This window comes from Eleginops maclovinus, chromosome 2 (genome assembly GCF_036324505.1).
Source record: "Eleginops maclovinus isolate JMC-PN-2008 ecotype Puerto Natales chromosome 2, JC_Emac_rtc_rv5, whole genome shotgun sequence".
Lineage (NCBI taxonomy): Eukaryota > Metazoa > Chordata > Actinopteri > Perciformes > Eleginopidae > Eleginops > Eleginops maclovinus.
The window spans coordinates 566,016-585,792 of record NC_086350.1 but is presented as its reverse complement, the minus strand read 5'-3'; the positions used below and the strand labels follow the sequence as shown (position 1 = coordinate 585,792).

Below are 19,777 nucleotides of genomic sequence, written 5' to 3'. Positions count from 1 at the left end.
TAAAGAGTCCCTCCTGCTGATGTTCAGGTGTATATCAGTATGTAGTGTCTCTACTTTAAAGAGTCCTCTCCTGCTGATGTTCAGGTGTGTATCAGTATGTAGTGTCTCTACTTTAAAGAGTCCTCTCCTGCTGATGTTCAGGTGTATATCAGTATGTAGTGTCTCTACTTTAAAGAGTCCTGTCCTGCTGATGTTCAGGTGTATATCAGTATGTAGAGTCTCTACTTTAAAGAGTCCTCTCCTGCTGATGTTCAGGTGTATATCAGTATGTAGTGTCTCTACTTTAAAGAGTCCTCTCCTGCTGATGTTCAGGTGTATATCAGTATGTAGAGTCTCTACTTTAAAGAGTTCTCTCCTGCTGATGTTCAGGTGTATATCAGTATGTAGTGTCTCTACTTTAAAGAGTCCTCTCCTGCTGATGTTCAGGTGTATATCAGTATGTAGAGTCTCTACTTTAAAGAGTCCTCTCCTGCTGATGGTCAGACAGCTCTTTATCTTTTCACCCTCTGTCTGAAACCAGAGTTTAGGACGTAGAAATGACACATTTTACAAAACACACATCCAGTAGGTTGACTGCCCCCACCTTAGTGTTTCATGCTTCAACAGATGAAGTCTGTACTGATGGACAGGCTGCCGAAGAGGGAGGAGCCCCCTCCCCCCTGTGGGAGTATATGAGAGGAGGCGTCGGGCGGGGGGTCTCAGTGTGAGCAACTCCCGGCATCAGGCTGGAGCCCTGGTACTCCTACACACACTGGTTCCCCATGGCCTCCTCCCATGTGATGAAGCCGGAGCCGGTGCCCTGCATGCAGCCGGCCATGATGATGTTCTGCAGCAAGTACTGGACCCGGAGGGGGATGTCGCTGGACTCTGCCATGTTCCAGAGACACACCGGGGGCCAGATGGTGAGATCCTCCACTACAATTATTAATTCATTCATACTCAGTGGTGTAAAGTAACTAAGTACATTTGCTCAGTACGGTACTTAAGTACAATTTAGAAGGACTTCTGATCAATGATGGTGAATATAATGACCCTTCAATCAGACTGTAGTTCACCTGCAGTAAATCCAGCAGCTACCCTGCAGTATACAAAGCATTCAAACTAGCTGCACCTTTACCAGCTCTGAGACACTTTACTGATCAATCATTATAAAACAGATCAGAGATATTATTCTGAAATGGACCAATCAGACAATGACTACTTTTACTGTCGCTACTTTAAGTACATTTAGAGGAGAGTACTTTCTACTTTCACTGGAGGAACATTTAGAATACTTTTACTGTGACAGAGTATTCCTACACTCTGGTACTTCTACTTTACTCAAGTACAAGACCTGAGTACTTCTACTTTACTCAAGTACAAGACCTGAGTACTTCTACTTTACTCAAGTACAAGATCTGAGTACTTCTACTTTACTCAAGTACAAGATCTGAGTACTTCTACTTTACTCAAGTACAAGACCTGAGTACTTCTACTTTACTCAAGTACAAGATCTGAGTACTTCTACTTTACTCAAGTACAAGATCTGAGTACTTCTACTTTACTCAAGTACAAGACCTGAGTACTTCTACTTTACTCAAGTACAAGACCTGAGTACTTCTACTTTACTCAAGTACAAGACCTGAGTACTTCTACTTTACTCAAGAACAAGACCTGAGTACTTCTACTTTACTCAAGTACAAGATCTGAGTACTTCTACTTTACTCAAGTACAAGACCTGAGTACTTCTACTTTACTCAAGTACAAGATCTGAGTACTTCTACTTTACTCAAGTACAAGATCTGAGTACTTCTACTTTACTCAAGTACAAGACCTGAGTACTTCTACTTTACTCAAGTACAAGATCTGAGTACTTCTACTTTACTCAAGTACAAGACCTGAGTACTTCTACTTTACTCAAGTACAAGATCTGAGTACTTCTACTTTACTCAAGTACAAGACCTGAGTACTTCTACTTTACTCAAGTACAAGATCTGAGTACTTCTACTTTTACTCAAGAACAAGATCTGAGTACTTCTACTTTACTCAAGTACAATACCTGAGTACTTCTACTTTACTCAAGTACAAGACCTGAGTACTTTTACTTTACTCAAGTACAAGATCTGAGTACTTCTACTTTACTCAAGTACAAGACCTGAGTACTTCTACTTTGACTCAAAGTGGCAGATTGGTGTTGTCCATGTGGATATTGAAATCCCCCGTCAGTATTATGTCTGGTGAGAGAGAGGGTAGATGGGTGAGGAAAGCAGCAAAGTCATTAAAAAAGTTACTATTCGGTTTGGGGGGGCGGTAGACAGATTGACCCCCCCCCTGTAGGAAGTCATTTTGTCAGCGTTACCTGGAGAGCACGAGAGGGTGAGCAGTGATACGGCAGCCCCCTCCTCCAGCAGCGCCTCAGCTGCTTTATCTGAGCTGATTATCAGTTTCATAGGTGTGCTTCAGTGATGTGGAGCACTAACTAGTTTGCACTGAAGGATATTGAGCAGGTTCTATCCACCTTTTATTGTCCTGTGATGAGAAAATGAAGGATAGATCTTCAGGAAGCGTCCTGATTTCACTGCATGTTTTACGGAGAGCCATGCTGTGCGAGCTGTGCTGGTCTCCGGAGCTCGTTTAAACACACGGTACATTTTATTAATCTCATTAAGGAATCATTTCATTTTATATTAGCTCACTATTCATCATATATTTTATTCTTTAAACATTTATAACCTACAATTAATGCATCTCATCAAATGTCTCCAAAAGATCAAATATGATGTCAATTAAACAAAATGATTCAACAATTGGCTGACCAGCGTTCTACATAACTAGCTACCTTTAAAGCGTACTGGCTATTCGCTAATTGGGGTAGGCTACTAACTACCTACCATCTCACTCACTCACTCACACACTCACTCACTCACTCACTCTCTCACTCACTCACTCTCTCACTCTCTCAATCACTCACTAACTCACTCACACACATACTCACTCTCTCACTCTCTCACTCTCTCAATCACTCACTCACTCACTCACTCTCTCACTCACTCTCACACACACACATACTCACTCACTCACATACTCACTCACTCACTCACTCTCACTCACTCACTCAGTCTCTCACTCTCACTCACACACACTCACTCAATCACTCACTCACTCACTCTCTCACTCACTCTCTCACTCACTCTCTTACTCTCACACATACTCACTCACTCACTCACTCTCTCAGTCACTCACTCACTCACACACATACTTACTCACTCACTCTCTCACTCACTTACTCACTCTCTTACTCTCACACATACTCACTCACTCACTCTCTCACTCTCACACACACTCACTCAATCACTCACTCACACAATCACTCACTCACTCACTCACTCTCTCACTCACTCACACTCAATCTCTCACTCACTCTCTTACTCTCACACATACTCTCTCACTTACTCACTCACTCTCTCACTCACTTACTCACTCTCTTATTCTCACATACTCACTCTCTCACTCACTCACACTCACTCACTCACTCTCTCACATATACTCACTCTCTCTCCTCACTCACTCACAACACTCACTCACTTACTCTCTCTTACTCACACATACTCACTCTCTCACACATACTCAATCACTCACACACTCACATACTCACTCACTCACACACTCACATACTCACTCACTCTCTCACTCACTCTCTCACACATACTCACTCTCTCTCTCACTCTCTCACTCACTCACTCACTCACTCACACACTCACATACTCACTCACTCACTCTCTCACTCACACATACTCACTCTCTCACACACTCACTCACACATACTCACTCACTCTCTCACTCACACATACTCACTCTCTCACTCACTCACACTCACACATACTCACTCACTCACTCTCTCTTACTCACTCACACTCACTCTCTCACACATACTCACTCTCTCTCTCACTCACTCACACACTCACATACTCACTCACTCTCTCACTCTCTCACTCACTCACTCACTCTCTCACTCACTTACTCACTCCCTTACTCTCACATACTCACTCACTCACTTACACACTCTCTCTCACTCACTCACACATACTCTCTCACTCACTCACACTCAATCTCTCACTCACTCTCTTACTCTCACACATACTCACTCACTCACTCACTCTCTTACTCTCACTCAATCTCTCACTCACTCACTCACTCACACATACTCACTCTCTCACTCACTCACTCTCTCACTCACTCACACTCTCTCACACACTCACTCACTCTCTTACTCACACATACTCACTCTCTCAATCACTCTCTCACACATACTCACTCACTCACACACTCACATACTCACTCACTCTCTCACACATACTCACTCTCTCTCTCACTCACTCACTCACACACTCACATACTCACTCACTCACTCTCTCACTCACACATACTCACTCTCTCACACACACTCACACATACTCACTCACTCTCTCACTCACTCACACTCACACATACTCACACATACTCACTCACTCACTCTCACTCACTCTCTCTCACTCACTCTCACTCACTCACTCTCACTCACTCACTCACTCACACATACTCACTCACTCTCTTACTCTCACTCAATCTCTCACTCACTCACTCACACATACTCACTTTCTCACTCACTCACTCTCTCACTCACACTCACTCACTCACTCTCTTACTCACACATACTCACTCTCTCAATCACTCTCTCACACATACTCACTCACTCACACACTCACATACTCACTCACTCTCTCACACATACTCACTCTCTCTCTCTCACTCACTCACTCTCTCACTCACACATACTCACTCTCTCACACACACTCACACATACTCACTCACTCTCTCACTCACACATACTCACTCTCTCACTCACTCACACTCACACATACTCACACATACTCACTCACTCACTCTCTCTTACTCACACATACTCACTCTCTCAATCACTCACACATACTCACTCTCTCACTCACTCACTCTCTCACTTACTCGCTCTCTTACTCTCACATACTCACTCTCACACTCACTCTCTTACTCTCACACATACTCACTCACTCACTCACTCACACTCTCACTCTCTCACATACTCACTCACTCACACATACTCACTCTCTCACTCACTCACACACTCACTCTCTCACTCACACATACTCACTCTCTCACTTACTCACTCTCTCTCTCTCACACATACTCACTCGCTCTCTTACTCTCTCACTCACACAAACTCACTCACTCACTCACACATACTCACTCACTCACACACTCTCTCTCTCACTCACTCTCTTACTCTCACACATACTCACTCACTCACTCTCACTCACACACTCTCTCACTCACCCACACATACTCACTCTCTCAATCACTCACACACTCTCTCTCTCACTCACTCTCTTACTCTCACACATACTCACTCGCTCACTCACTCTCTCTCACTCACTCTCTTACTCTCTCACACACTCACACATACTCACTCACTCTCTCTCTCACTCACACATACTCACTCTCTCACTCTCTCACTCACTCACTCTCTCACTCACACACTCACTCTCTCACACACTCTTTCTCTCTCACACATACTCACTCTCTCACTCACTCACACACTCACTCTCACTCACACATACTCACTCTCTCACTTACTCACTCTCTCTCTCTCACACATACTCACTCGCTCTCTTACTCTCTCACTCACACATACTCACTCACTCACACACTCTCTCTCTCACTCACTCTCTTACTCTCACACATACTCACTCACTCACTCTCTCACTCACACACTCTCTCACTCACCCACACATACTCACTCTCTCAATCACTCACACACTCTCTCTCTCACTCACTCTCTTACTCTCACACATACTCACTCGCTCACTCACTCTCTCTCACTCACTCTCTTACTCTCACACATACTCTCTCACACACTCACACATACTCACTCACTCTCTCACTCACACATACTCACTCTCTCACTCACTCACTCTCTCACTCACACACTCACTCTCTCACACACTCTTTCTCTCTCACACATACTCGCTCTCTTACTCTCACATACTCACTCACTTTCTCACACATACTCACTCTCTCACTCACTCACACATACTCTCTCACTCACTCAACTCACTCACACACACTCACTCACTCACACATACTCACACACACACTCTCTCACTCACTCACTCACACATACTCACTCACTCACTCACTCACTCACTCACTCTACTAACTGAACACAAGTAGCTTTGGAACGCACTCTTTATTTGATTAGTACTCAACTAGTTAATTACTAGGGGCAGTGGTGGCAAGGTCAACAGGGACTTGGCTTGGGAACCTGAAGCTCACCGGTTCAAGTCAGGGAGAGTCCAAGTGCTACAGGTGTCCCTGAGCAAGTCACTGTTCCCTATACTGCTCCCCGGGCGCCGTACATGGTTTCAGATGATTGCTCTATGTGTCTGTGTCTTTGTGCTCCAGTCGAGGCGTCCGTCCTTCTGTCCCATCAGCGAGACGCCGGACAAAGAGAGCGCAGAGGATTCTGGGAAAACAGCGGTGGTGTTTTCTCTGAAGAACGAGGTGGGCTGTCTGGTGAAAGCGCTCCGACTCTTTCAGGTGAGAAGCTTTGTTCTTTCCCTTGTTAGAGAGGTCCTCCCTTTGATGCTCACCCTCTCCTTTCCTCCCCTCTCCTTTCTTCCCCCTCATACCCTCCTCCCTCCAGGAGAAGCGAGTGAATCTGAGCCACATCGAGTCTCGGGTGTCGAAGCGCGTCGTGAACGAAGTGGAGATCTACGCCGACTGCAGCTGCAGCAAGAAGGAGTTCAACGAGCTGCTAGAGTTCCTCAAAGAACACGTCAACGTCATCTCCTTCAACACACCTGCACACGTGTGGTCAGCCGAGGCAGGTAAGAACATCTGAGAAGGGTAGGAACAGCTGAGGCAGGTAGGAACAGCTGAGGCAGGTAGGAACAGCTGAGGCAGGTAGGAACACCTGAGACAGGTAGGAACAGCTGAGGCAGGTAGGAACAGCTGAGGCAGGTAGGAACACCTGAGACAGGTAGGAACAGCTGAGGCAGGTAGGAACAGCTGAGGCAGGTAGGAACAGCTGAGGCAGGTAGGAACACCTGAGACAGGTAGGAACACCTGAGACAGGTAGGATCACCTGAGACAGGTAGGAACAGCTGAGGCAGGTAGGAACAGCTGAGGCAGGTAGGAACAGCTGAGGCAGGTAGGAACACCTGAGACAGGTAGGAACACCTGAGACAGGTAGGATCACCTGAGTAGTGATAAGTAGCCTTCAGCGTTATACATCTTGATATTCTGGGTAAAAATACATGCCTTTAACTACAATGATGAAGCATATTTGTTTGTTGTTGTTGTTTTGATGCCTCAGATGAAGAGGATGTGCCCTGGTTCCCGATGAAGATCTCGGAGCTGGATCAGTGTTCTCACAGAGTGCTGATGTACGGCTCGGAGCTGGACGCCGACCACCCTGTGAGCACTATTACACACTACCTTATTATACTATACTACAGTAAACTATATTATAGAACTGTCAGGGATGGGGAAGCAGGACCCGAGTGCAGTGTGAGTTAGGCAGGCAGGTAGGGGTCCAAACAAAAGTACAGCTTTATTCAAATTAAAGACAGACGGATGGGCAGGAATAGGCAGGTAACATGGACAAGACCAGGTTGGAAACAATGACGACCCAACAAGAGACAAAAGGGGAACAAGACCAAATACACAAGGCTAATCAGAAGACCACAAACAGCTGGAGAGGGGAGGAGAAACACAGGGGCACCCGGTGAACACAAAGACACAGTCAGGCACAGGAGGGAGACTCAACATGACACAAGAGGGGAGAACATTTCCAAACATAACTTTATATTATTATTAGGTTTGTGGTCATCCATGATGATCACATAACTTTATAGAACTTTATAATATTTGATAGAACTTTAATATTTGATAGAACTTATAATTTGATATTTTGCACACTGCATCTCTTATATGTGACTGTTGGTCCACCAGAGGGGGAGACATGTGATCAACATGTTATACACATGTTCTACTAATTATAATAAATGAAGTCCTGGAGACGACGTCTCTGGGAGGCTTTAATCTGTGTGTAGAAAATATTTGAAGTTTTATGGATGATGTTTTTCTTCCTGTCAGGGCTTTAAGGATCAGGTGTACCGTCAGAGGAGGAAGTACTTCGTGGAGGTGGCCATGAATTACAAGTTGTGAGTTTGATCCTCTTCCTGTTTCTCCTCCTGGGACACGTGATGAAGCCGGGTTGATATTCTAAAGCTAAACGTAATGTAATGTGTGTCCCCTCCCCAGCGGGCAGCCCATCCCCCGTATCGAGTACACCCCGGAGGAGGTGAGGACGTGGGGTGTGGTGTTCAGAGAGCTCACCCAGCTGTACCCCACCCACGCCTGCAGGGAGCACCTGAAGAACCTGCCTCTGCTGCAGCAGCACTGCGGGTACCGCCAGGACAACATCCCCCAGCTGCAGGACGTGTCCCAGTTCCTCCGAGGTGTGTCATCATCTTCATCATAATCATCTTCATCGTTATCATAATCACCACCATCATCATCATCCTCTTCATTACCATCATCTTCATCACCATCATCATTATCCTCTTCATCACCATCTTCATCACATCATCATCATCATCTTCATCACCATCTTCACCACCACCATCATCATATCATCTTCATCATCATCATCATTTTCATCATCATCATATCATCTTCACCACCATCATCGTTGTCATGTTCATCATCATCATTGTCATCTTCATCACCATCATCATCGTTGTCTTCATCACCCTCATCATCTTCACCACCCTCATCATCGTTATCTTCATCAGACACTTTTACAAATAGAAAACCAAACAGTATTGTGTGTGTGTGTGTGTGTGTGTGTGTGTGTGTGTGTGTGTGTGTGTGTGTGTGTGTGTGTGTGTCAGAGCGCTCTGGCTTCACGGTGCGTCCTGTGGCTGGGTACCTCTCTCCCAGAGACTTCCTGTCTGCACTGGCCTACAGAGTGTTCAACTGCACCCAGTACGTGAGGCACAGCACCGATCCCCCTGTACACCCCTGAGCCGTGAGTACACACCTATTCCCTCCAGACTGAATTACCCTTACCTCCGTGGATCCTCCCTGGATCCTCCCTTGACCTTCTTCAAGTCTTCCCTTGATCTTCCCTGGACCTTCTTCAAGTCTTCCCTTGATCCTCTCTGGACCTTCTTCAAGTCTTCCCTTGATCTTCCCTGGACCTTCTTCAAGTCTTCCCTTGATCCTCTCTGGACCTTCTTCAAGTCTTCCCTTGATCTTCCCTGGACCTTCTTCAAGTCTTCCCTTGATCCTCTCTGGACCTTCTTCAAGTCTTCCCTTGATCTTCCCTGGACCTTCTTCAAGTCTTCCCTTGATCTTCCCTGGACCTTCTTCAAGTCTTCCCTTGATCCTCTCTGGACCTTCTTCAAGACTTCCCTTGATCTTCCCTGGACCTTCTTCAAGTCTTCCCTTGATCTTCCCTGGACCTTCTTCAAGTCTTCCCTTGATCTTCCCTTGACCTTCTTCAAGTCTTCCCTTGATCTTCCCTGGACCTTCTTCAAGTCTTCCCTTGATCCTCTCTGGACCTTCTTCAAGTCTTCCCTTGATCTTCCCTGGACCTTCTTCAAGTCTTCCCTTGATCCTCTCTGGACCTTCTTCAAGTCTTCCCTTGATCCTCTCTGGACCTTCTTCAAGTCTTCCCTTGATCTTCCCTGGACCTTCTTCAAGTCTTCCCTTGATCCTCTCTGGACCTTCTTCAAGTCTTCCCTTGATCTTCCCTTGACCTTCTTCAAGTCTTCCCTTGATCTTCCCTGGACCTTCTTCAAGTCTTCCCTGGACCTTCTTCAAGTCTTCCCTTGATCTTCCCTGGACCTTCTTCAAGTCTTCCCTGGACCTTCTTCAAGTCTTCCCTGGACCTTCCCTGGACCTTCTTCAAGTCTTCCCTGGACCTTCCCTGGACCTTCTTCAAGTCTTCCCTCGACCTTCTTCAAGTCTTCCCTGGACCTTCCCTGGACCTTCTTCAAGTCTTCCCTGGACCTTCTTCAAGTCTTCCCTGGACCTTCTTCAAGTCTTCCCTTGATCCTCTCTGGACCTTCTTCAAGTCTTCCCTGGACCTTCCCTTGACCTGTTATTAATATGTAGTAAACATGTTACTATAGATGCACGTTTTTGACATGTTATTACCGCTGCAGTGACACATGCCACGAGCTGTTGGGTCACGTCCCCCTGCTGGCGGACCCAAAGTTCGCTCAGTTCTCTCAGGAGATCGGCCTGGCGTCTCTGGGAGCGTCGGACGAGGACGTCCAGAAGCTGGCCACGGTGAGTCTCTGCACATTAATAAGCCACAGATATGATCATGTGACTCAGGCACTCACATAGAAACTACCAAAGCAACGTCTGATCAAATCCTGCTTTCTATCACTCCTGTGTGATGTTCACCCCTATCTGCTGGGAGCAGTGCTACTTCTTCACCATCGAGTTCGGACTCTGCAAACAGGACGGTCAGCTGAGAGCCTACGGAGCCGGGCTGCTGTCATCTATAGGAGAGCTTAGGGTGACACACACACACACACACACACACACACACACACACACACACACACACACACACACACACACACACACACACACACACACACACACACACACACACACACACACACACACACACACACACACACACACACACACACACACGAATGAGGACAACACAACATGTCGCCTGTGTGTTTCCCAGCATGCCCTGTCCGAGGCGGCCTGTGTGAGGATGTTCGACCCGAGGACGACCTGCAGACAGGAGTGTCTCATCACCACCTTCCAGGACGTCTACTTCGTGTCCGAGAGCTTTGAGGAGGCCAAGGAGAAGATGAGGTGATACACACACACACACACACACACACACACACACACACATCCTGTTTCCTAACATTAGTACCGTCTACGCTTTAAATGTATTATCTTTTAATTTACACACAACACCTGCAGCACGTCTGTCCGTCCTGAGGAAGGGACCCTCCCTTAACTGTGGGGTTTCCTTTTAAGCTGGGGGAGTCTAAGGACAGGCTGTTGTATCCTGAGACACATGTGTAACTCGTTGGGCTGGATAAATGAACTTTGATGGGTTGAAGTTGACGAACACACGTGAGATATCATACGAAGTGTTGTATGAAGACACGCTGCCTGTGTGACACCACAAGTCAACGCTGAGGGATTCAAACGACGTAAATAACAACCTTCTGATTTCCTCTGTGGGCGTAGCCAGAGTCTGTCGGACCGCCTCCTGACCAAGGATGTCAAAGTTCATTTTACTTAAAAGTGTATTCTGACGGTCACACCATGTCTCCTCTCTCACAGGGAGTTTGCGAAGACGATAAAGCGCCCGTTCTCCGTGTACTACAACCCGTACACGCAGAGCATCGACCTGCTCAAAGACACGCGCGGGATCGAGGACGTGGTGCAGGACCTGCGCAGCGACCTCAACACCGTCTGTGACGCGCTCGGCAAGATGAACACCTACATGGGTATCTGATTGGTTCAAATCATCCACTGTGTTCATGTGAGGGCTCTGATTGGTTAAGAACCTCACCTGTGTTCATGTGAGGGCTCTGATTGATTAAAAAACCTCACCTGTGTTCATGTGAATAAGATTTGCTGTGTAACGAGTCCGATGCTATAAAGGGTAGCTAGCTTTATTTGTGTGTGACATCCTCCTCCTCTCCAGCTCCGTACGTCAAGTAGCAGCAGGGCGTCTGGGTTGTGAAGAGCTGTTTATGAGCCCTGATAAATGTGTACCGTGTTAAAGTGGGCAGATGTTCCTCATTTGTTTGTGTTGTTTGTTGACAGATGCTTTAAGAAGTCGGTTTCTCTGTAACTATAATAAATAAACGTGAATTTAACCCTGAAACTGGGAAACTGATGATTCATGGCTTCCTTTGTTTTACCGACACGCCCACAGACCAGAGACACAGATCACCTCAGTGTCCGGGCTTTGATTATCATATCTTAGCTTTATACCTAATTACCCCCATGGGAGCAGGGGTAAGATGGATGTATAGGTACGTTATTTATCCCAAGATGGGGAATAATTTAGTTGCAGCAGCAAAGTGTAAAGACATTCAAATCTGTAAAGGTGGAAGAAAGTATAGACGTAATAAAAGGAACTCAAATAAATATAAGAACAACAAACAGCAGCACGTCTGAGTCAGGCCCGGCACCAGAACACATCTCCAGGGAGGGCATGTGATTTTCATGGGAGGGCACAGAAAACCTTAATGTGCTGCGGCACAATATATATAACATAAAACAGCATGGCCGACAGCATTGCGTAAAGACGCACACCTATCGCAAATACACACAAAGAAAGGGCAACGTAGAAGCCATTTTTGCAATGGCGGCACAAACACTGGTAACACAGCACTCATGAGCGAGGCACAAATTCACAATAAAAACATGACAGCAACAGCTTAGCTTGGGCCTGAAACTTGGGCAACCGCTGACCACGGCAGCAAACACGTGTGTAATATATAATGTGGTGTGGAATACGCAGTAAGCACCGACATATGATGGCATGCACATATTCTACTTACTGCTTGCTAGTAAAGCTGGAGATGCCGTTTGCCTGAAGAATGGAATCGCCTCAGCAAAGCGTCCTTCCACTCATCCCTGCATTTCCTGGTCAGATCCTTTTCAAAACCCAGTTGAATAAGGTGAGCTTTCCGCTGGTGCAGCATGCTCCGTCGGTGATCACTGGAAATGTTTTTCAGGCTGAAAACGAGTTCTCACAGGTAGCAGTGGAGGCCCCGAAAGTTAAGGCAGACCTAAACGCCCCTATGACACTTGGCATGGCTTCTAGGGTCTTGTGGAAGGTGGTGACAAGTGTATGAATAGTCCATTTTCCATCCACTGGGGGTGTAGAGCCTTCCATTTCTGTGCGGAGAAACTGTCTGGCCACAACATACTCGGCTTCTACAAGCTTAGTGCTGGTCAATTCCAACAGGGGAAAGACTTTGTCTGTGTTCAAAAAGAAATCACTCTCAGGATCAAGTGATGCCAGTGATTCGTTGAGTCTGCTGTTGTGCTTTCCAAAGCGTCGTGCCATCTCTCCACACACTGCGTCAATGCAGCTGTAAAACAGTCTCAGATTTTCTGTTATCCTGTCGTCCTGGTCAATCCGTGCTTCCGTAGTTTGCTCTCAAACGTAAACTTGTAGCGTTTTGTTTTCTGTTGTGCGTCTCTTCTTACTTTGGGGAGAGTTAGTTGTGTCCTCTGCTCCACACTGATCCCATAGCGCACTAAATTCGGTTTCGGTGTGCAGGCCCGTAACACACTCCATGATCGGGGACAAGCTAACAGCGTTAAGGCTAGCTGCTGCTACGACAGGTGCAGGATCGCCAGCTTTCATCAGGATTTGTCGTGGTTAATAAATCCTTAGTCCTTCTAGCCAATTCCTGATGTCCATTCTTTCCATTCATTAAACACAGAAATGGACACAACTCCAGAATAGGCGGGAGGTAGTAGTGGGACGTGATCTGTTCTGAATAGTGATTGGTCTAAATGTGGGCTAATCCCAAATCTCAACAGTCTACATGTTTATGACGTAGGATGTATTTAAAAATAAAAGAATTTATTAAGATTTAAAATGATCATAACTTCCTCCATCACCTCCTGGGTGGAGAAACAGCCCGGTGGAGGAAGAGCAACTGGAACGCCCCATCTGACCTTTCAGTGTCCCAACACAAGAGGCATTGTGGGACCTGTAGTTTATGCACACCGTGCTGATAATGATAAAGTCATTCTCTGAGACGGGCCTTGAGTTTGCCCCCTGTGGTTTAGAGATGTTTTTGATTCATGGATGAAACTGTTGGCTAGTTCACTTTATAACCAGTAGAATATTGTACAGTAACTCTATCAATAACAATAATGAGTCAGGTAGGTGCGGTACAGACAGTCCTGATAGCATCTCACAGAGGAGCCTGCAGGCGACCAATGACAGCAGTGATCCGTGAGATGTAGAGAAACAGAAAAACACAGAACAGGTGTAACCGCCCGAACATTTGCATGATGGGAACAGAGAGGGACACGGAGCATCACTTTAACGTCCTGCTGGAGTGTGAGAGGACGCAGAGACCAGTGAGCTGCACACAGACCGTCATCTCCATCACCTCCATCATCTCCATCACCTCCATCACCTCCATCACCATCCATCATCTCCATCACCATCCATCATCTCCATCACCTCCACCCTCTCCATCACCTCCATCCTCTCCATCACCTCCATCGTGTTTCTGCAGGTCAGTCTCTGTTCCCTTTGTGTTGTACATTATTCTGAAAGAGATATCAAATAAAGCTCGTAGACCAAAACCAAAACCAAGAGAGAGACTAAGTCTTAGATCTAGACCGAGGGGGGTTGGTCAGCCTGTTAGAGTTAGATGTTAGCTGTCAGGTGTTAGCTGTTAGCCTGTAGCTGTTAGCCCTTAGCTGTTAGCATTTAGCTGTTAGCCTTTAGCTGTTAGCCTTTAGCTGTTAGCCTTTAGCTGTTACAATGCAGGTAATGATCCTTCCTCTTTCCTCAGACTCGTTGCCATGAGTAACATCAGCACAGCCTCAGCGTTGAGCAGTGTAAACACCAACAGCACCATCGCCTCTTTCAGTGGGGGGCAAATAATGGAGGACTACTACAACTACTCCGACTACTACAACTACTCCGACTACTACAACTACTCCGACTACTACAACTACTACAACTACAACGACTACGAACCTGTCTTCTCCCCATCCAAGATCTACAGCTGCTACAAGCAAACTGGTCCATTGGTCTGGTTTTTGGTGAAGATCGTCCTCATGCTGACGGCCCTTCCAGCTAACGCAGCTCTGATGTGGCTGCTGCTGCGGAAGTTGCGAGCCATGACGCCGTCCGAGGTGCTGGGCCTCAGCATCTCGGTGATGGGCGTCCTGTCCTGCCTCTTCCTGCCGCTGGACATCTACAACATGCAGCACGAAGGCTCCAAGATCAGCCACCCCGTACAAATGTCCCTGTATGCTCTGAACGCCTGTGGCTGCCCGCTGCTGCTGACCTTCATGTGTCTGGAGCGCTACATGGCGGTGGCTCGGCCCGTGGCCTACATGCATCTGGGGCGGTGGGCGTACCGTGTGGCGCTGTGTGGCGTTGCCTGGTTCCTCACGCTGGCTATGGCTCTGTTTGGGAATATAATGCGGATGCGCATCGTGGTCAAGTCCCTGTCGGTCCTCACGTCACTGCTCTTCCTGCTCATGCTGCTGAGTCTGCTGGGCATCGTATGGGTGCTACGAGGGGGCGGGCCGGGCCACGCCTCGGGCTCCAGCGTGCCACTGAAGAGACAGGCTCTGAAGAGCATCGTGGCCGTGATGGTGCCGTCGGTGGTGGTGTACTCTCCTGTGGTGGCTCTGATGCCGTACATGTTCTCGTCCGTTGTCCAGTGCGACATCCTGCAGGTGCTGCTACTGTTCCCAAACTTTGGCCTGTTCATCGGCCCCGTCTTCTACCTGTCCCGCTTCAGAAAGCTGAGCTGCTGCGGGTTCGCGGCACCGCCCGGCCAAACCTCCGTCACACAGGCGGGGTAGATCCTTTTTCGTTTTGTTGCTAACTAAATGAAAGTAATTATCGCAACTAGCTTACTGTCTTTATTACGTTTCTTGAGTAAAGTTTGTCTCATTACATTAGTTACGTTGGCAAAACTTCAAATTATAGGTTTGAGCCCAAACCCATTTCTGTCAGTTTGCTGCACCAAAGAACGGGGTTTCCAACTGAAATCTGAAGGGGCTACATCTACAGGCTCGATTTTCCACGTGCTGCAATCTCTCCTGCTTTCAAATGGACTCCATCTCTTTAAAAGTAAACCCTTTGTTGGAAGAATTATATTTACTTTTGTAAACTGAAAATAAATGTTATTCACTTATTTGAAAATGGATCAATTCTCTCTTGGTTATTTATCATATTGACCCTACATGGTGATTGTAGGGCAGTGGCGGCTCCTGACAAATTTCTCAGGGGGGGCAAAAGTTGTGATGATGGCTAAGATGACCCATTCAATGGGTAAAATAATAATAAATAAAAGTCAGATAGCCAGCTTTACAGTGTCACATCTCATTGTTTAATTTGGTTTTCAACCACTAGATGCAACCCCAGACATAAAATATACAATACATTTGGTTCCACAATAAAACACACATTAACAGATAGTTTGTCATCTAATAGTTTGCCCTTGAAATCACTTTTAGCACAGTCTACAATTTATAGCCATCATGGATGCCATAGCAATAATCAAATCAAATTATACTATAATCAAAACTGTAATTAATCAAAATTTTCCAGAACATATTCCATTTACCACTATACAGTTTACAGGTTTAGTAAAGGTATAGAGCTCCTGCAGATGATGTCATATATGCTGGTCACGTGACGAGATACGACAGGGGCAGCCATTTTGGCAGTCATCGCGGCAGTAAATTGACAGGCACTGGCAGACTGTCAAGGATGGTGGATAACTGCTGTGCACCAGGTTGCACAAATAGGCGTGGGAAAAAGAAAGGTGTATCGTATTATCGCATTCCTAAAGACGCGGAGAGGAGGGAGAAGTGGATTGGAGCGATTAAAAGAGCCAGGAGCCTTCAGAAAAAGACTGAAAGATGGGACCCCCCGGCCGTTGGCTTTCGCTTATGCAGTGATCACTTCATATCAGGTGGGTGAAGGAATACAGTACAATGCTACAAAAAGTTCCTGGTCAGTTTAATTAAATTTAATTAGTTTAATTTAAGAAGTAGCACCCAGTTATTATAGCTAACGGACACTGTGATGTCCCTTTTTAACTCAACAAGTGTGGCTCTGGCGCAGCCTAGCCAGTTAGCAAGTTAGCTTGTAGCAAGCTAGTGGTAAACAAACCCGTGTTGAAATATTCCTTCTTATTTTGTAGGGAGAAAGAGTGATAATCCGTTGAGTCCGGATTTTAGCTAGCCAAGCTAATAAACAAACAATGCTAACGTGACACTGCCTATCAAACTGGAATAATTTAATACTTACCCTTGCAGTGATGATGCCGAAGTTTTTGGATGTAAGACTCCACAGTTGAATGTTGTTTACGAAGCCGGACTGACACCATTTGTAAGCCTCCAAGCTTTTGTACGCTCTGAGGGAGTCTCCTGAGTACACTGATGGAAAGCTTACAAGATAGCTGTGGATGTCTGCGTAGCGCAAGTCGGGTACATCGTCTTCAGAGCAGGAGGTTATGCTCTTGAAAAGCACACCGGGTGAATTATATGGGTCGCTTATATTTAATCTCTCTAATTTTGTACTATAAAGCCGAATTTCACTTGAATTAAAATGAGAAGTATACTCGCTCGGTAAGAAAACACTGGCACCGGTGGTCATGTTGACTGCCAAAATGGTGGCTCCCAACCAAAAGTCACGTGACCGCAGGAGCTCTATAGAAAACCAACAGACCCAACAGGCATGACGTGCATGCTGCTGATTCTGTGAAACTGAATCATTTACTGAAAGGGGCGTGTTCAAAAAAATCACGCATCAGTGCGTAACTGCGTATGACGAAATCACGTTAGGGCAAGCCCCCCCGGAGCCCATAGAAATGCATTGTATCGTTCGATTTTTGAAAAAAACGAGTCTCAACATGTAAGTCTATGAGAGCGCCTGGGGCGATTTTCAATCTGACTGATATCGCCCCAAGGGGGCGGGGCTACTGGTTGGACAGTGACATCCAGGCTGCTGATTGTCGCAGCGATATTCAGGCTGCTGTTTGGACTATACTATTAAGACTTAGACCGGCAAAATAAACTCTTTTCTCTCTTTTTTTTTTTTTTTTTTTTTTTTTCGTTTGGCTTAAGGAGGGCGGTGCACTATCGCCCCCTATGGGCCAGCCGCCCCTGTTGTAGGGGCCTTTTCTCCATTCTGTCTCAGCTTTTGTGCCATTTTTAAACAGTAAAAATAAAGTTTAAAAAATAGTTTTCTTTCTGTCTTCAAACTGCACGCCTTTGAATGAATTCAGTCATTGCTTCAGCAAAAGTCTGTGATTGTTCGACAGGCACTAATTATTCATCCCATGATGCATTGCAAGATTTTATCTGTTTATTTTATGCATAAAAACATCAGAAAAACTCGGATAAATAATCATGCAACAGTTTACACTCTTCATGAAGTGTTAAAATGGTCAGAGATACAAACATGCTGCTCCAGCTGTGAGAACAGTAAGTGTGTGAAACTGAGAATGTAAGTCCCATTATATGAAACAGGTATCTCAACATAAGGTTATGGCTCAAATGTCCTCTCTGTCCTCTCTCCTTCCTCTGTCTGTCCTCTCTGTCCTCTCTCCTTCCTCTCTCTGTCCTCTCTCCTTCTCCTCTCTGTCCTCTCTGTCCTCTCTCCTTCCTCTGTCTGTCCTCCTTCCTCTCTCCTTCCTCTCTCTGTCCTCTCTCTGTCCTCTCTCTTTCCTCTCTTTGTCCTCTCTCCTTCCTCTCTCTGTCCTCTCTCTGTCCTCTCTCTATCCTCTCTGTCCTCTCCTGCTCTCTCCTTCCTCTCTCTGTCCTCTCTGTCCTCTCTCCTTCCTCTCCCTGTCCTCTCTGTCCTCTCTCTGTCCTTTCTCCTTCCTCTCTCCTTCCTCTCTCTGTCTTCTCTCTGTCCTCTCTCATTCCTATCTCCTTCCTCTCTCTGTCCTCTCTCCTTCCTCTCTCCTTACTCTCTCTGTCCTCTGTCCTCTCTCCTTCCTCTCTCTGTCCTCTCTGTCCTCTGTCCTTCCTCTCTCCTTCCTCTCTCTGTCCTCTGTCCTATCTCCTTCCTCTCTCTGTCCTCTGTCCTTCCTCTCTCCTTCCTCTCTTTGTCATCTGTCTGTCCTCTCTCTGTCCTCTCTCCTTCCTCTCTCTGTCCTCTCTCCTTCCTCTCTCTGTCCTCTCTCCTTCCTCTCTCTGTCCTCTCTCTGTCCTCTGTCCTTCCTCTCTCTGTCCTCTCTGTCCTCTGTCCTTCCTCTGTCCTTCCTCTCTTTGTCATCTGTCTGTCCTCTCTCTGTCCTCTCTCTGTCCTCTCTCCTTCCTCTCTCTGTCCTCTCTCCTTCCTCTCTCTGTCCTCTCTCCTTCCTCTCTCTGTCCTCTCTCTGTCCTCTCTCCTTCCTCTCTCTGTCCTCTCTCCTTCCTCTCTCCTTCCTCTCTCCTTCCTCTCTCTGTCCTCTCTCTGTCCTATAACCTATAATATGAGAAAGGGTCTGTCTTTGTCTTCAGCACTGATCATCATACTGTCTGTTTCTTTCACCCTCATGCCTTACCCGCTCTGTTTCTTCTAATGATCCTAACATCAGAGACTGAGCCCAGTCAGTGTGTGTGTGGGGGGGCTGCAGTTCTGCTAGCTTTCCACTAGATGCTGCTAACCATGACAATGCAGGAACCCCAACAGACAATACATACAGTATATGCATACACACACAGGCTTACTGTCTGAACTGTGGCAGTACCTCTGCTGCTTCATGTCTCACGTGGGTCACAGAAATACCCCCCGAGAATGAGGACAGTCCTCCATGAACATGTTCTCAAAGTGTACACTTCTTTGTGCTATTTGCAGAAAATGTTACAGATGATCCTGATTTCATTTCTTTTGATTTATTTCTCTCTGATTTTTGTCTTATTTATTTATTTCGTATACATTTATTTTTCCTATATTTCCACGGATGGTATTTCCCTGATTTCCTGCCCAGAAATGAAAATGCAT

General features: G+C 46.3%; 1 protein-coding gene across 1 annotated transcript; it reads left to right on the top strand.

The window, feature by feature from the left end:
- The first annotated feature begins 636 nt into the window (after window positions 1–636).
- tph2 (tryptophan hydroxylase 2 (tryptophan 5-monooxygenase)) lies at window positions 637–11,949 on the top strand. Its single transcript, XM_063897925.1, is given in 12 exon segments — window positions 637–902; window positions 6,457–6,591; window positions 6,698–6,881; window positions 7,370–7,470; window positions 8,152–8,219; window positions 8,320–8,516; window positions 8,952–9,067; window positions 9,069–9,088; window positions 10,230–10,356; window positions 10,496–10,591; window positions 10,775–10,908; window positions 11,392–11,949. Coding segments are annotated over 12 exon segments (1,494 nt in total). The 5' UTR covers window positions 637–761; the 3' UTR covers window positions 11,567–11,949.
- The last annotated feature ends 7,828 nt before the right edge of the window (window positions 11,950–19,777 follow it).